Source organism: Cannabis sativa, chromosome 1, assembly GCF_029168945.1.
Source record: "Cannabis sativa cultivar Pink pepper isolate KNU-18-1 chromosome 1, ASM2916894v1, whole genome shotgun sequence".
In the NCBI taxonomy this organism is placed as follows: domain Eukaryota; kingdom Viridiplantae; phylum Streptophyta; class Magnoliopsida; order Rosales; family Cannabaceae; genus Cannabis; species Cannabis sativa.
The window spans coordinates 45457190-45472959 of NC_083601.1; the positions used below are offsets into that span (position 1 = coordinate 45457190).

Below are 15770 nucleotides of genomic sequence, written 5' to 3' on the forward strand. Positions count from 1 at the left end.
GACAAGATATATATATTAATATCTTACCTAATATATAAAATGGCTATCTAACTTATTTTGTTGTGCACTTAACAGCAGATTCTTGTGTATTTAACAGAATATACCAAAAAATAAAGTTAACTTTAACAGACACAACTCATTCTATTTACAAACATTATTCACAATCACAGACCAAGACAACTTTTGCCATTCTCAAGACATCCATTCGTACAAGAACCCATTCATTCACAAAGTCATAAATTATAAATGAAACAAAGAGAAAATTATCTTCTCATTAGTTTACAAAGAAATCAATATCAGACTTTTTCTTTTCTTTGACACTACTATCACCATTACAGGCCAGTGAGCCCACCGCCAACCATTAACGGCACCGCCATCGACCACCACAAAAACAACCACAATTTACTTCAATCAATCTCAAATTCAGATTCAAACACAAACTAAAATGAAACAGAAAAACAATATCAGATACAAAACAAGACAAAAAAAGCCCCAATCTCAAATCTCAAACAAGAACAACAAATGAAGAAAAATAAAAAAAAGAAGAAAAATAATCACTAAACCTAGATCTGAATCGCTCTCCTCTCCCGCTTCCACCAACCTGTACGACGAACTTTATCACAAATCCCCATTGATGTCGGCCACAAAACGGAGGCTATACGAATGGCCGAAAACACGTCTCACACCATTTCTCTCTCACGCGATTCTTTGTCAAGACGATCGGAGTAGCACCGACTTCGCAATTCCTCTGCCTCCGTTGTCCCTGTACCCTCGTCTAGGGTAGCCAATCATCTATGCGAGAAGAGGGAGGAAAGAAGAAGAAAGAGAGTACCGATAGAAAAATTAATTTTAAATTTAGGGTTTTTTTTTTTTTTACTTTTTCTTTATTTTATAATATGTTTTTAAAATTAATAAATTTAGTTTTGAAAATGATAATTTTAAGTAAATGCAGAATCTTATTTTTAAATTTTATAAAAATCACTTAAAAGATAATTTTTTTTTTAAAAAAAAATAATGTTACAGAAAGATAAAATCAAACATTTCGGTTTTTAAATTATTACATAATACTGCATTTAATATTTTTAAATTATATTATTATTAAATTTTTCTATTTGTAACATTAATCTTAAAAATGATAAAATTAAACAATTAAGATGCCACAATGTGAGTGGACCATATATATATGATAGTTGGTCATTATACAACCCTAAAAATATCAAAAACTAACTCTTATTGACACAAAGATAAATTATTTATTTGAATACTCAATTAAACATAAAATATTATTTATTTCATTTATTAAATTTAACTAAAATTATGTACTTACTTTACTACATCAAAATAAAATCGAAGCTACAATTTTTAGAACTTGGAAAGATATATTCATGTATTAATGGTATTACATGAGTAATGCACATGTTACTAAATCAGATGACCATTTTAAATATAAAGATTATTTATATTAATGGATAATAATCTCTACAATAAAAATATAAAAATTGACAAAAAAGGAAGACAAAAACTAACAACCGGAGTACAAAATAGTCAATTATAATTATTTGGACCCCTACATGTCTTCAAAAGAAAAAATTGGTAATTTAGTTTTAATATACTAATAATATTTTCCTTCTATTTAAATTTCTTATTAAATCTAAAATATTTTAACATTCAAAATACGAATATATTAGCGGTTGCAATACAAGTTAAGTCACCAAAAGATATGTAACAACAACATATGGAATAAAAAGAATCCAAAAAATATATCTCATTGATAAGAGGTAAGAAAAAACTTAGATAAACTAAATTTAGACTTCTATTAAAATAAATTAAATTATATTATTATATTATATTTTAAGTATTAGAATAACAACCTTATGTAATATTTTTAAATAATTAAACATCTAATCTGAAGAAATAGAACTTAAACTTACGTAATATGTAATATAATATTTTATGTAAATATATACATAAAACTTATAAATAATATTTATATTATTATATCAAATATTTTAAATAGAAAAAATACATTCACAATTGAAATGCATCCATTTAGTACAAAAATATATACTTAAATAAATGATAATAATACTAACTTTTATAATTTATTTCTCAAAAAAAGACTAAATATATTGAAACGGTTTCCAATGAATTGTTAATAAAGTGTTAGATAATACAAACTTATGTTGATCAAGAGAAGATGAAGACTCAAAGATACAAGAATTTCAATGTATACTCTATTGAATAAGCGAAACAAGAAAAATTGTTCAATCTTCATCTTAAATTATAAATTACATATAAGTAATAATTTAAAAATTATAATAAAAATACTTATCTTATGTATTTTTTTAAATGGATAAAAGAATTGTTAAAAAAAAAAAAACTCAAAAAAAGATAAAGCGTGCCTTGCACGTAGTTGCCGTCTAGTATATATATATATATATATATATATATATATACATAAAATGGTTGGTGCTCTCAATAATGACATGACATTACTCATATATATCATCTCTTCCTTTTTCAAACCTGTCTTAGTGGTTCTACTGGCATCTTTTATGTTTTATCATATATAGTGGGTTTACTGAGGTTATAATTACAATACTAAATAAAATAAATAAAGTAAGAGTATCCAGCTTTTCATACATCTTATAAAATTATAGGGACACGATTTTGTCCATGATGTATTTTACGGAATTATTTCGTGATGTACGACAGCCGTTAGATGGGGGAGTTATTTGATCTGAAGGCTAAGTTGATCTAGGAGTAATTATAGTTAAAAAATGGCAACGTACCTTGAGTCCCATTTAATGTACCCTAAGACCCATTTAATGTACCACGGATTACATTCTATGAAAATACATCACGGGACAAAATCGTGTCCCTAAAATTATATCTTTATATATTAAAAGTGCCTATCTAACGACATTTCTTGGTTTAACAGAATATACTTAAAAATAAAAGAATATTCGGTTAAATTTAACGATTACGTTTGATCTCCCGATAATAAATAAACCCAATAATTAAATCCAAAAAATTAAACAATCTTTTAAATATTAATAATCTCTTTTTAAATTAAAAAAATCATCTTACTCACATCTCTCTCTAACAAACCTATCTTGAGAGAATATTAATCATTTTTTTAAAAAGAAAAATATAGATAAAATGTCTAGAAAAGATAATATAAATGTGAGACTGTATATGACGAAAGGAAACTGTTTCTTTATTTGCTCTCCTTTCCCTCTTTTTTTTTTTTTGTCTCAAAATTAGAAAAGATAATATAAATGTGAGACTGTATATGAGTATTTACTTTATATGTTTGTCTTTATTTTTAATTTTACCACCAAGAGGAGAAGGTTGAAAAATATTAGAATATGAAAATATTATTGGTGCTTATTAGTAATTTGCAAAGAATGTGAAAGTCTATAAATATATAGTTGTGTAACTATAATTAGATATGAAATGAGATAATAAAACTTTTTTCAATTAGAAGATTAATGTACATTTTACTATTAATAACATACATTATTATAACACAATTATGTTTTACTTACTAAATATACTGACACATATTTTATTTTTATAAAACAAATCGTTCAAATAATTATATTATTTTAATTATTAATTAAAATAAAAAACTAAAATATTAAATAAAACTAACACTACGTAACTTGGCACGTAACAATCACCTAGTATTATATAAAGGGATCACAAATAGACCAAATTAAGCACGTTTTAACAGCAATAAAATAATAGAAAGTAAATATATTCGTAGCCAATAATATAATGATAGTAAAAATTAAACACTTATTTATGTTAAATTTACAGTAAATTATAATTAAGGACCAAAAAAATTAAAGTTGATCACATATGTTGATATCTGATTAATCCAAAAGAGAGAATCACATGTACACGTATCCTTTTCCGTTAAAATTAATTTGATAAATTTGTCGTTGATGTTTGCCATTATTTCTAATCACTAAAAAAAAATAGTTATTTTTAGTGATAAATTTTTAGTCACGACATAAATTTTTTGTGACTAAATATAAGTTTTAGTTACACCAAAAAATTATAAAATATAGTATTTATATACAAGTTGTCACTAATTTAATTTTAGTACAAGTATATTTTTTTTTTTTGGTAATTAAAGTCTTTTATGGAAAAGAAAACACACTCAAAACAAAGTAGCCACAAAGGGGGCTACCTCCCTAACCAAACAACTCGAGTTCACACACGACATTCTAGCATAGCGAGCAAAGGCATCTGCTAACGAGTTAATATCTCGAGAGATATGAGACACAACACAGTAATCAAAAGAAACAAACAAATTACAGCAAGCAGAAAACAAAGGGTAAGATCCCCAAGCAAACGACAACTCCTTTGCCATTAAGGCCTTCACTGCAACCAGAGAATCTGACTCCACCAACACAGATTTAGCCTTCCTCTCAACAGCCCAAGATAGAGCCTTATAGATTGCCAATAACTCAGCAGCTAACACATTCTCCACTACCTCAGAATGCAGAAGCACACATTCTCCACTAACACAAGTATATTTAGTCATAACGTAAAGATTGTAAATTTTGTGACTAATGCTTTTAGCTACAGACATTTTAATTACACAATAATGATAATTTATAATTAGCCACAATTTTTTTATTTTTAATCACAAATTTTGTTGTGACTCAAATTAAGATTTTTTATAGTAAATTATAACTTCAACTAACAAATATTTAATTATCTTTCAAAAAATAATGATAAACAAAATTTAATTGCGATGATAAGGAATATATATCATTCAAATACAGTAAGATGGATATAAGTTTAACAGATCTACTGTAGTAGTTAAGTATTAAATTAAAGGCACGACACTTAACAATATCTTTTCTTCCCAATTAATAATATTATTGTTATAACTACAAATGATAGTAATCATAATTACAAATTATAATTTTTTTTAAAAAAAATCTGAATAATTGTGCCCAAAATCAGAGTATGAACACTACCATAAGAAACTTAAGAACAAATTAAAATATTGAAAACATTTTAATTAGACCTTATATACCAGATTTTTTTTCTCTACCACAAGTACTTATCGCACCATATATGATATATGTATATCAATTAATAATGTAATATTTTATTGTTTAATTAAGGTGGATCGAATACAATTAGATCTGATATAAATATAAAAGCACATGAGTTCCATCATTAATTTCTAATAATTTTCCTTTTTCCTGTTCTTCTATTGTTTTTTTTTTCTTGCCTATTAGCTTTGTTTTGTTTTCCTCCTGTTTTTAATTTACATAAATATATATTATAAGCAATTGTGATCAACGAGGAATCGAGGATATATAGTGTTTATGATCAGTACAAGTAGTTGAAGATTATATAAATTAATGATATTAATATTTAATGGTATAGTTCTCGACAAACTGATGATAATTCAACAACTTGTAAGCTTTTTTCTTTCTTTGTTAATAAAGAAGATAAAGCTATAATATTAAAACCCTCTATTTGCTCCAACTTGAGTATATTTTATCATCCAAAAATAATTAAAGGTATAAATATATATATACATATATTGCACGAGTTTATTTGTTTTTATATCATGCATGGTGTGCCTTTACATTACATGAAAAGTGATGATGATATACAATTATTGATATATTTTGCTTTCCCATTTGCCTATAAAAAAAATTATTATTTTTTTTTGTAAGCCAATAAATTATATTTGTCAAAAAAAAAAATGATCGCTTTCCATAATTAGTGGTGTGTATAAATCGATCAAATTCAATGATAACTTACTAATCTAATTACAATCAACCATCAACTATTGGATATCTAAACGTCATTGGATCAGGTTGGAGATGTTATTTTTCAAATATCTAATTGGATGATTGGATGTTGGATGAGATAATCCAAAATTAAATACATTTAATATCCAATCAAACTAATTAATATTTTTATTTAGTTTCGATATATAATTAGATTTTAAGATATTATAAGTAAAATAATTATGTATTTATAAATAATTAATTGTCATAATAATTTATGATAGTGATTTTTTCAATTATATACATAAAATGCAAAACAATTTCAAAAATACCTTAACTTGGATAAAGGCAAAATTGTTCACATGCAAATCTTTGTATAAATGTAAATATTATTTTAGATCCTGTATTTTATAAGTTACATACTGGATTATCTGTTTTGTTAAATGTAGTATTTTCTAAAATTGTACAAATTAGGTCCCTAAACTAATTTTTATCAAAATAAAACTTAATAATAATCCGAACTAGAGGTGTTATGACAAAAATAGTTAAATTTTCTACATTTGTGCGTGTTAAGAATTATCTTCAAGTTGGTTATATTTAAAAAAAAAATTATTAAAAATTAAACTCAAAGTCCTATTTGTACCATTTTAAAAATATAAGATCTATTTCGTCACAGCAAAATAGTTTTAATTTGAAAGCTGGTTGAGAAATTTATCATTTAAGAAAAATAGTCGTACTTATAAAAATTAATTCTTAGATATGGGCCAAGGCCCAACCTATTAAAGATGGCCTGGACTTTGGTATGGGTCCTGAACAACCAGAAAAGGTTTACACAAAAAGGTATACTATCTAATCTCCCAAAGCTTTTAACTTTGTCATTTTTTAGTTTTAATTAAAACTGTGAACTTTTTTTTTTTTTTTTAGAGATTTACTCACACCCCCAAATAGTTTTTTTGAGATTTACTCACACCCCCAAATATCAAACGGTACACAAAATTGATCATTCAATATTGGTCCCTGAACTTTAAAATGTTCAATTTTCTTACTCTTCTGTCAAATATTTAAGGGAATTTCATGATTAACAGTTGATGAACATCAATAGTAAGTAGTTTAAGAATTTATCTCCATATATTGCTACTACACACATTCTTAATTATATGTGGCTAAATTTACTCATTTTTACACATTACAAGCGCATAACCATAATTTTGAGGAAAGCCTTAGAAAGAAATAAACTGTGCATCATATATAGTATAATGTTTATTCAATTAGGACAACAATAAATATTGTAGTAATGCCAATCTCAGCCATAATTGAGGCGAAATATATCGTTCTGCACAAAGAAACTTTCTTGTCCAATTGGAACCAAATGAAACATCTGCACCAATCAATAAATAATAAACCATTTCAAAACTCAATATTAAGTAATTTTTCTCTACCTAATAACATAAACTAACATGACTTACCTGATTGAATCTTAAGGAGTGTTCTTCCCCTACCAACTGAAGGCTGCCACTAACAAACACCACAATGCTACCGGTTGAAGTAGACGAGGGCTGCGAATCGACGGTGCTGATATCATGTCTGCATTTCTCAAAGGGTAATTGATTAAGCTTAGAAGATATGTTATCAACACCAAGTATTTTCTGGCCTTCAAAGTTGAGCATTGAGTTAGGCTGATAAAACAAAGAAACCGAAGCTCTATCGTTGTCGAATAGCTGGTAGTACCGATCCACGAACATTCTCCCAACCATTTCAACTTGTTCTTGATCCATCTTAATTGAATTCCTCTCTTCTTTCAGTACTCCCCATATTGGCCATACCAATATATGGAAACATGGAATTGCTTTTGACATGAAGTGACTTACTACCATGCCCTTCTTTGGTTTGAAGATGATAAGAGAAACCTGCAGTTGAAATGAGGGTAGTGGTGTAATTTGGAAAGACAAATAAGGCGTGGTTAAAACGCTTGGTTTGTGTGGTTTGTTGGTGAATCTTTTACAAAACCGAAAGTAAGGAATATATCCTTCTATAGACTATCGTTCTTTCCTTTGAAGGTACTTTATGCCTTCCCATTTAGGGGGTTTCCACTCTTTTCTTCCATGTATGACTAGAGCCTCTATAACTGGGATTTGTGTAGTTCAATTTGCTTCACCCATATTTGTTCATTTTGTTCTCGGTTTAGAATCGTTAAAGACTTTTCTGTTGTCGAAAAGGACCAAGATTTACGTTGTATTTTAAAGGTCCACAGACTAAAGTTACTATTACACTGTTGACACATAAGAAACCTAAGCCAAGGCTTCTTTTGAGGTAATAAAAAAGGTTAAGAACTGCAGTGGAGAATATTTTTATGAAAGAAAAAGATTGAAAAAAAGACCCCACTTTTGATGCAATATTAATTTTAAAACAATAGCACTACACACCATTTCTGGCTTTCTGCCATAAATTTTCACAATTTTTAACTTGAGCAGGAAAAGCAGATTCTGTGGAGCAAGCAATGGTGGTCTATAATTCACTTTTTGGAAAGCAAGATTGATTTTTACACACACAATAATTTTTAAAAAAAAAATCGATGCAAGGTTGTAATTTTTTTTTCATTGAAATACATTAAGATGAGATACAGTTACACAAAGTTTTCCAATAGAATTTATTATCCCATATCCATGAATTAATAAAGCTGTTGGATTAACCATTTGAGGCTAGCTCAACTGACTATAGGCGGTTCGAGTCCCAAGTTATGCTGATGTAATATATAAACGCTTAAATCAAAAAAAAATAAAGCTGTTGGATTAATTTTTTAATAACCATATCCTCCTGCTTAAGGGTTTGTAGATGGGAAACTTCTATATTCCGATGTCTTTGCATAAGCCAATCACTAGAGACTTTTGCCTCCAAAGAATTTTTCATTATCCAAAACAATCCCATTTTCTCAATGCGACCAAAATGAAATCAAAGTTTTACAACTTTCATCAAAATGCATGCATCTTTGTCCACCATGAACATTCCAGCATTCATACAAAAATATAAAGAAAAAAGGATACTATATTGTATTGGTGCACTGAGTATACTGCAAAATCATTATCCAAGTAGATCAAAGAAATTAAATTGGGATACTCAAAGTAAGTTATCAACCAGCCAAGTATTATATGTAATAAAAATCCAGAGTAGCGACCAAAGTATAGTTCAATGCCCACAAGGCGGAGGCCACAAACTTTACATGCAGAAAACACTAATGCACTAAAAAAAACACATCTGAATTGTGTATAAAACAGACACAAACAATTTTTTTTTGGTAAGGCTGACTAAAACAATTTTAATTTTTGTCTCAAGAGATATGAATGCCACTCTCCCTAATCTTCTAGGTACCTAGCTATATGGTTTATCAATTGTCAAGTAATCTATGACCTTCTGATCAGTGAAGGGAGATCACTCATTCCTTGGGGCAGAAAAAAGTAGCTGAAACTGATGATGACACTATTAAATGCTTTTAACTCTAATCTACTTAAGCACTGTCTCTAACCACAACTGAAAGATAAAGGTCTTGCATGCATATCTCTGTAACATAGCAAACACAAACAGCTCCAAAGGCAACACAAACAGGGTAAGATTTTCTATTTTGTATCAGAACTCTCGTCAATATTAAAGAAAAGAACGAAAAAAAAAGGCAATATAGTCAAAAATGTCACTTCCTGTCTAAATTTCATGACTAAGACTTTCATATCCGGATTCACGAGTTTACCTTCCTTTCAAACAATAAATTATGATAACAAAAAAGAAAAAAACCCCAACAGTCAACAACATATTTGGTAACAAGAAAGAAATTGTTCTCAGCAGCTTCAAGTCCAAGAAAACTAAATAATATATATCGCAACAGGCAGTGTTCTCAGAAGCCCCAAATAACTTCAGCAATCTCATGAAAATCATAAAAGTGCAGTAGTCTAGACATTAACACTTAGACACTGCAGCATCTTATATTAAGGAGCCATGGAAGAATTCCAAACAAGATACTATTAAAATGTTTTGTAATCATAACATTTTAGCTAAATATTAGACCAAAAATCCAAAATTTTAAACATTGTCACATTGATGTTTTGTTTCTTATCATTATTTCCTTACTAAAAATATCACTAATGAAAAACAGAGTAGGGAACTAGGAGATATTTCTAACCTATTTAGCATGAAGCATGCACTACTAGGAGCACGGATAAACTAGGTAACACAATGTTTTGTAATAGATATAAGTCAAAACATTAAACTTAAAGTGCAACTTAAACTCAGACCAAAAAACGATGTTAAGAATTGGCCCATAGCCAATTTTAAACTATCTAAAGCTAAAATCGTAACATAAAACAAAAGGATTCAAGATCAGTCAGACAAAATACTCTTAATACAATTTTAAAGCTTTAACCAAAATGTAAATCTCTTCAGAGAAATGTAAGGATACATAATTTCTATTAGCAAGTAAAATATCAAATTATCAAAGTAAATACCAATTTATCCATTTTTCACTAAACCAAAATTATCACCTTCTTAGAAGTCCAAATTGAAATCACATCAATTCCGAGCTTACTGCCAACTCGAGGGCCAGAAAGCATGGACTCCATAACCTGTCTTCCAGTTATCTAAGTAGACTACCTTCTTTACCGCCCAAAATGAAACGAAAAGTGCAATAATCATAACCAAACGCTGCACCGTCGGATTCCGAACCTTAACAAGACCGCGGGTAACCAAAGCCAGTAACACCCCAACAATGGTGTACAGAAACCCAACTGCAAAACCCTCTGCTCCAAGCTGCATTCCCGAGCCCTGATAGAAAAATACTAGCTTGTTTGGATCGTTTCGGTCCGCCAAGAACATGGGCATCTTTCGAATTATGTTGTGCATCGCTCCAGAAACACTGAAGAAGTAAACGAAAACCGCACCGGACAACCAAAGCTTTGGGTCGTGAACCAAAGTCTTCCCACTGAGAACCTTTTTCACAATAAATGGCAACCAAACCAGCCACGCGATAACGGCGAAAATTATTTGATTCCTGGAAAACATTGGCGGACGATGGATCGGACCCACAACAAGCTTAGTCCTCGATTCAATGAATTCGGCCATAGATTCAGCCAATCTGGAGAAATCGCCCTGGTCCATCTGGTCAGAATCTTTGAGGCCGTGATTGGGTCCGATAAGCCTGATATGAGGGAGGGCATTGACGCCAAAGCTAGCAAAACTATTCTGGGACTCTTTAAACTCAATGTCGCAAAAGAAGATCTTGGCATGGGAAGGGGAAGATGGGTCTTGATTGTTGGTGATGAATGAGGAAGCGACAATGCCGAACTCCTTTTGCAAGTCCTTGAGGTGGAGCTCCTGCTTGTCATGAAGCTGTGTTGCATCGAAGAAGAGAAGGAGCGAGTACGGCCTTGGGGTTTTGACGGATTTGAGGAAGCGAGAGATGGAGTGATCGTCGAGGTGGATCACTCCCGATTTGGATCGGGATTGCAGTTCTAGGAGCTCCGAAACTCGATCGCTGCCAGAATCGGAGGATACATTGTGGGTCACTGAAGAAAAGAGAACGATGAAGAGGAAGAAATGGGTTAGGGTTAGGGTTCGAAACGATGTCATTGTTGATTTGGGGCAAAATCAATTGAAGAGTAAAAATCTGGGGTTTTGTTACTTCTGGTTTTGAGGGTCTTCGTAATGGTAACTGGTAACGGAACAAGGAGGAGTTGACCAATGACTTCAGCTAGATTATTAAACGGTGTTAGTGGCGGAGCCAGCCGTTATCTTAACGGGAGCAATTTTTTATTTTTTTTAATAGGACATTAATGAAAAATATTAGTTTTGTTGGAAAAAAGATTACAAATTTTATAGAAATAAAAAATAAAAATATTAGTTTTTGTATCATTGACTCTCAAATACTATGAACCGTAACAAGTAAGTCATGTTCGGCTTTCTTAAGGAGAAGATGAGGAAGCAGATCGAAGGGTGGGATAGGTTAGGTGTCGAGCTTGGGTGTACCCATGACCCGCTAAGGTTTCTGTGTAAACTAGGCCCACTATTAAGGTAAATACGTGAAATACATTACTGTAGGCCCACTAGCAGAGTTCTGGCTCGTGGAACAAAGACATCCGTACGTCTGGGGACCACGCAAACTAGGACAGATGTCCTATTGGCGTCGCACATGTGTATTGTGGTGCAACGACATGTTGTTGGACAAAGGGAAGGTTTTCCTTTTGGTGGTGAGCGCACTATCATGCTCTAACACAAGGGACAAGTCCTGATTCAGTGGGACCAAGCATCAGAAGGCAGTCATGTCACTCTATACTAGGCTTTTGAGACGCCTATTGGAATACCCTCTGCATATGTGCTCCTACGTTATTTCAGACGGCTTCTTTTATTCCACCTCGAGAAGGCCGGAGACCTTGGATTCGGAGAAGCCTCGATCTAGAGGCGAGTCTTCTGAGCCAAGGATAGGCTTGGGCTTGATACCAATTTTAGACTAACGTTTTTAATCCTAACCATAAAACTCTATTCCTAACACTAAAATTTTCTTTTTCCTAAATTTAATGTTTTTGGTTCCATTTTATTTATTTATTTTTAAAGAAAAGATACAATTTTCATAAATTAAAAGTCCTTCAATAATAACAACATTACATTAGTAGGAGTATTATTCTTGCTATAGTAAAACCAAGATAATAGGTTACCTTATCCGCTAATCGCTTTACAAATTCAACACACTTTTAATAAAATAAACAATAAAAATTTAGACTCATGAATTAAAATGCCATATGAAGTAATCATACGGTCTCCACTCTTTATTATCTGCACCACATTAATACTCTGTTTCCATGACCACATTCGACTATTCATGAATTTTTATCCAGCTAAAAGTTTTTTTGATGCCTACTGCTTTGCTATCTCAGGTTGAATAGCACCAACTTTACAAGCTTGAAAAGCTTCAAAAAAATTACCTTCATCATCTCTTGCCACAAAGCCATAGCCAAAACTATTTGCTTGAGAGAAATTAGCTCCATTTACATTGACTTTGATCATAGATTAATCGGGTTTAGTCCAGTGTTGTCCTTTCTCATTGTTTTTATTATTGTGAGAAAGATTCTGAGAAGAATTTTGAGTAGACTTCCACTGATTCAAAGTAAGGAATGTCAATGAAATTACTTACTGAAACTTGACTATTACCAAACCATCTAGCGCAAGTGCCAAAGAATTTTCTCCGACGAGCGAAATTATAGTCCACAAAAAGATGTAGAGCTGATTCGGGTGCTCCTGAACACATTGGACAAGTGATGTTGAGATTTTGAGAGCTGTTGCCTTTGAGATTTTAAGCTGCCAAAGATCACTCTAAAACCCAAAGTTTGGATTTTGAGAGCTGTTGCCTTTGAGATTCTGCAGCAAATTGTACCCTGTTTTGCCAGAGTACATACAAGTTTTATCATGCATCCAAAACCAGTAATCATGTTGCTAACAACAATAATACTCCTAATATTGCTCTTTTATGAGGTGAGGACACTAGACCAAATACATTATAAATACAATATTCTATCTAGAAATTTGACAATATGCAAAAAATTGCAAATTGTTAGATTAATAATTCTCTCTTCCATTAGACATGCCCCTGAGCATATAGCTGTAAGGAGCACCCTGTAATTTCAATATTTTTCATAAAAACTGCTTTCCTAAATAATATCTCAGCTACATATGTTTGGTCCAAGCCAAACAAAATTTGTATGACTGTATATATATCATCACATAAAAGAGTAAGAGAATAATGTTTTCCTTTTTCAACTAATAGTATTCATTATTGTAGCAATAGATTCAGAATTAATTTTTATTAGTGTGTTTAATTTCTTCTAAAGCTTCATTTTAATGCTCTTAAGCTCTTTCAAAATTTAAAAAAAGATGAAGATTGACAGCTGTGGGATTTGAACCCACGCCCTTTCGGACCAGAGCCTAAATCTGGCGCCTTAGACCACTCGGCCAAACTGTCTTCTTGTAAGATTTGTAATAATAATGTAATTAATCACCGAATATCTCCAATGTTTTACTTATGCGTCGTTATCTTTACGACATGTCGTTTGTTAGGACTATTAATAAAAATGATGAGTCGTTTTCGTATTATTTCCTTCTCTTACTCTCTTATAGTTATAGCGACGTGTGTCTTTCATCTATGTTGCAAAAGCAACTTAACTTGCATTGCTGCGTCAATAGTATATAAAAAAAGACTTTAATTGCATTTTGAAGTTTTTTCTTAAAAAAGATAATCATTAAGTTGGTCAAATTAATTCACCATCATCACGATCGAACAAAAAGTTTCTACTGATAAGATAAATAAGAGAGGAGTACAATCTTTCAGTAATTTTTTTTTTCATTGCTGTATAGTATAGAGATATTTCTTACACTTATAATATTATTTTTAAAAAAATTCTTATAATTTACTATAATAAAAATAAAATTTTTGATATTCTAATTAACGTGAGTGATTAAAAAATTTCAAAAATTTATGAAAATAATATTATAATTATAATGAACATTACTTAAAAAAAAAAAATTCATATAGTTTTAGATATAAAAATTATTTAAAAGGTGATAATAAAAAATGACAATGACACTATCTAGATCTGGAATGATTAGGTATATAGTTATTACTTATATTAGATTATATAATATATTTGAACAAGATAGGGGCCCATTCTGACGTGTGACAGGTGTGGTTGTGTTGTGTTAATCTTATATGGCTAACTAAAATCACCAAATCAAACCCAAAATTAAAATTATCTACAACTTAAACATCATTTTCCCTTTTATTCAATTCAATTATTGATATCATGTGAAAACCAAAACATTTTTACAGTACAAAAGTAATTTTTAATAAGGCAGAAAAATTTCGGTACCACTATCACTTTTTAATGTAGATATACACAATGAAATTACCTGGCATATGAAGAGAAATTCAATTGAAATAATTGGGGTGAGCTATCTTTATACAAAGAGATAGCTTAAATAAACTTATAAGATTAAAAAAAAAAAATCACTTAATAACGGTTCCATTATATTTTTTTACAATTCTTTAGCACATGTACATATTATATATCCATAATGAATAATTTGACTTAACTAGAGATGGTTGATAGAATTAAATCTCAGTTGTCTGTTCTCAAGTATTATAAGGGCCATGAGATATAGCTAGTTGTCCACGTGCACGGTCTTGGCCTCAAGATCAAGAATAATATTTATTCACACTCTATAGCTCCTAATCCTATATAGAGAGAGAACAATATACATTGTGTTTTGTATAATTATCCTCTTTCTTGGTTATTGTGAGGTGATTCGCATGTTGGTCGACATTGTTTTTTACAAAGAGACTAGTAAATAATTACCTTGGTATTTCACTTCTTTTGGTGAGCATTAGTCTACAAAACTTTTGTTTTAACTAATTAATTATTTTATTATCTTTTAGACCTAATGTTACGGGCCTTAATATTAGTGTTGATAAAGAAGGATTATTAATAAAGAAAAGAGAGAGGCATAGCCATAGGTGTGGATTTGACTAAAAGTAATTGTTATTAACTTGTGTAACATTCTTTTATATCAATAAAGGCTCAACGATAGGTTATTTTGTGGGTTTGGGTTTGGGTTTGCCGACCGCCGAATCAGTCACGTTATACCATGCAACAGATGGACCCCACTCACCATTTTCTATTCTGTCAAACCTTATTGGAGGGCAGCCTGGCTTCGATCTCTTCCTTCCTTCCTTCCTCTCATTTTTTTTAATCAATTAATTAAAATTCATCTGTGACATCTATACTTTCATAAGCTCTAATGTAAATTACTAAATTACCCATGTCGGCTTGGTGTTGGCACCATCAGTCTCTGCTTCTCTCGACAACCCATATTCTCATTTTATTACTTATTACTTGTCAAGTAAGCTCTGCACTGGATCCCTCCAGGAACGGATAAAGACATTAATTAATAATGCTATTTTATGACTGTTTT

The 15770-nt window shown here is 30.6% G+C and overlaps 2 protein-coding genes and 1 non-coding gene across 3 annotated transcripts; all 3 read right to left on the reverse strand.

Moving 5' to 3' along the window:
• Window positions 1–6860: 6860 nt before the first annotated feature.
• LOC115707815 (nuclear transport factor 2B) lies at window positions 6861–8462 on the reverse strand. The gene is made up of 2 exons (XM_061117309.1): window positions 7238–8462; window positions 6861–7149 (listed from the first exon to the last, which is right to left on the reverse strand). Exons 1-2 carry the CDS (start codon window positions 7643–7645, stop codon window positions 7075–7077), a joined length of 483 nt encoding a protein of 160 aa, XP_060973292.1. The 5' UTR covers window positions 7646–8462; the 3' UTR covers window positions 6861–7074.
• A 1623-nt stretch (window positions 8463–10085) lies between these two features.
• Window positions 10086–11512, reverse strand: LOC115707814 (probable dolichyl-diphosphooligosaccharide--protein glycosyltransferase subunit 3B). The gene has a single exon (XM_030635887.2). The coding sequence runs from the start codon at window positions 11379–11381 to the stop codon at window positions 10338–10340; it is 1044 nt and encodes a 347-aa protein (XP_030491747.2). The 5' UTR covers window positions 11382–11512; the 3' UTR covers window positions 10086–10337.
• Window positions 11513–13684: 2172 nt separating this feature from the next.
• Window positions 13685–13764, reverse strand: TRNAL-UAG (transfer RNA leucine (anticodon UAG)). Its single transcript has one exon. It is a non-coding gene; the product is annotated as a tRNA-Leu (tRNA).
• Window positions 13765–15770: the final 2006 nt, after the last annotated feature.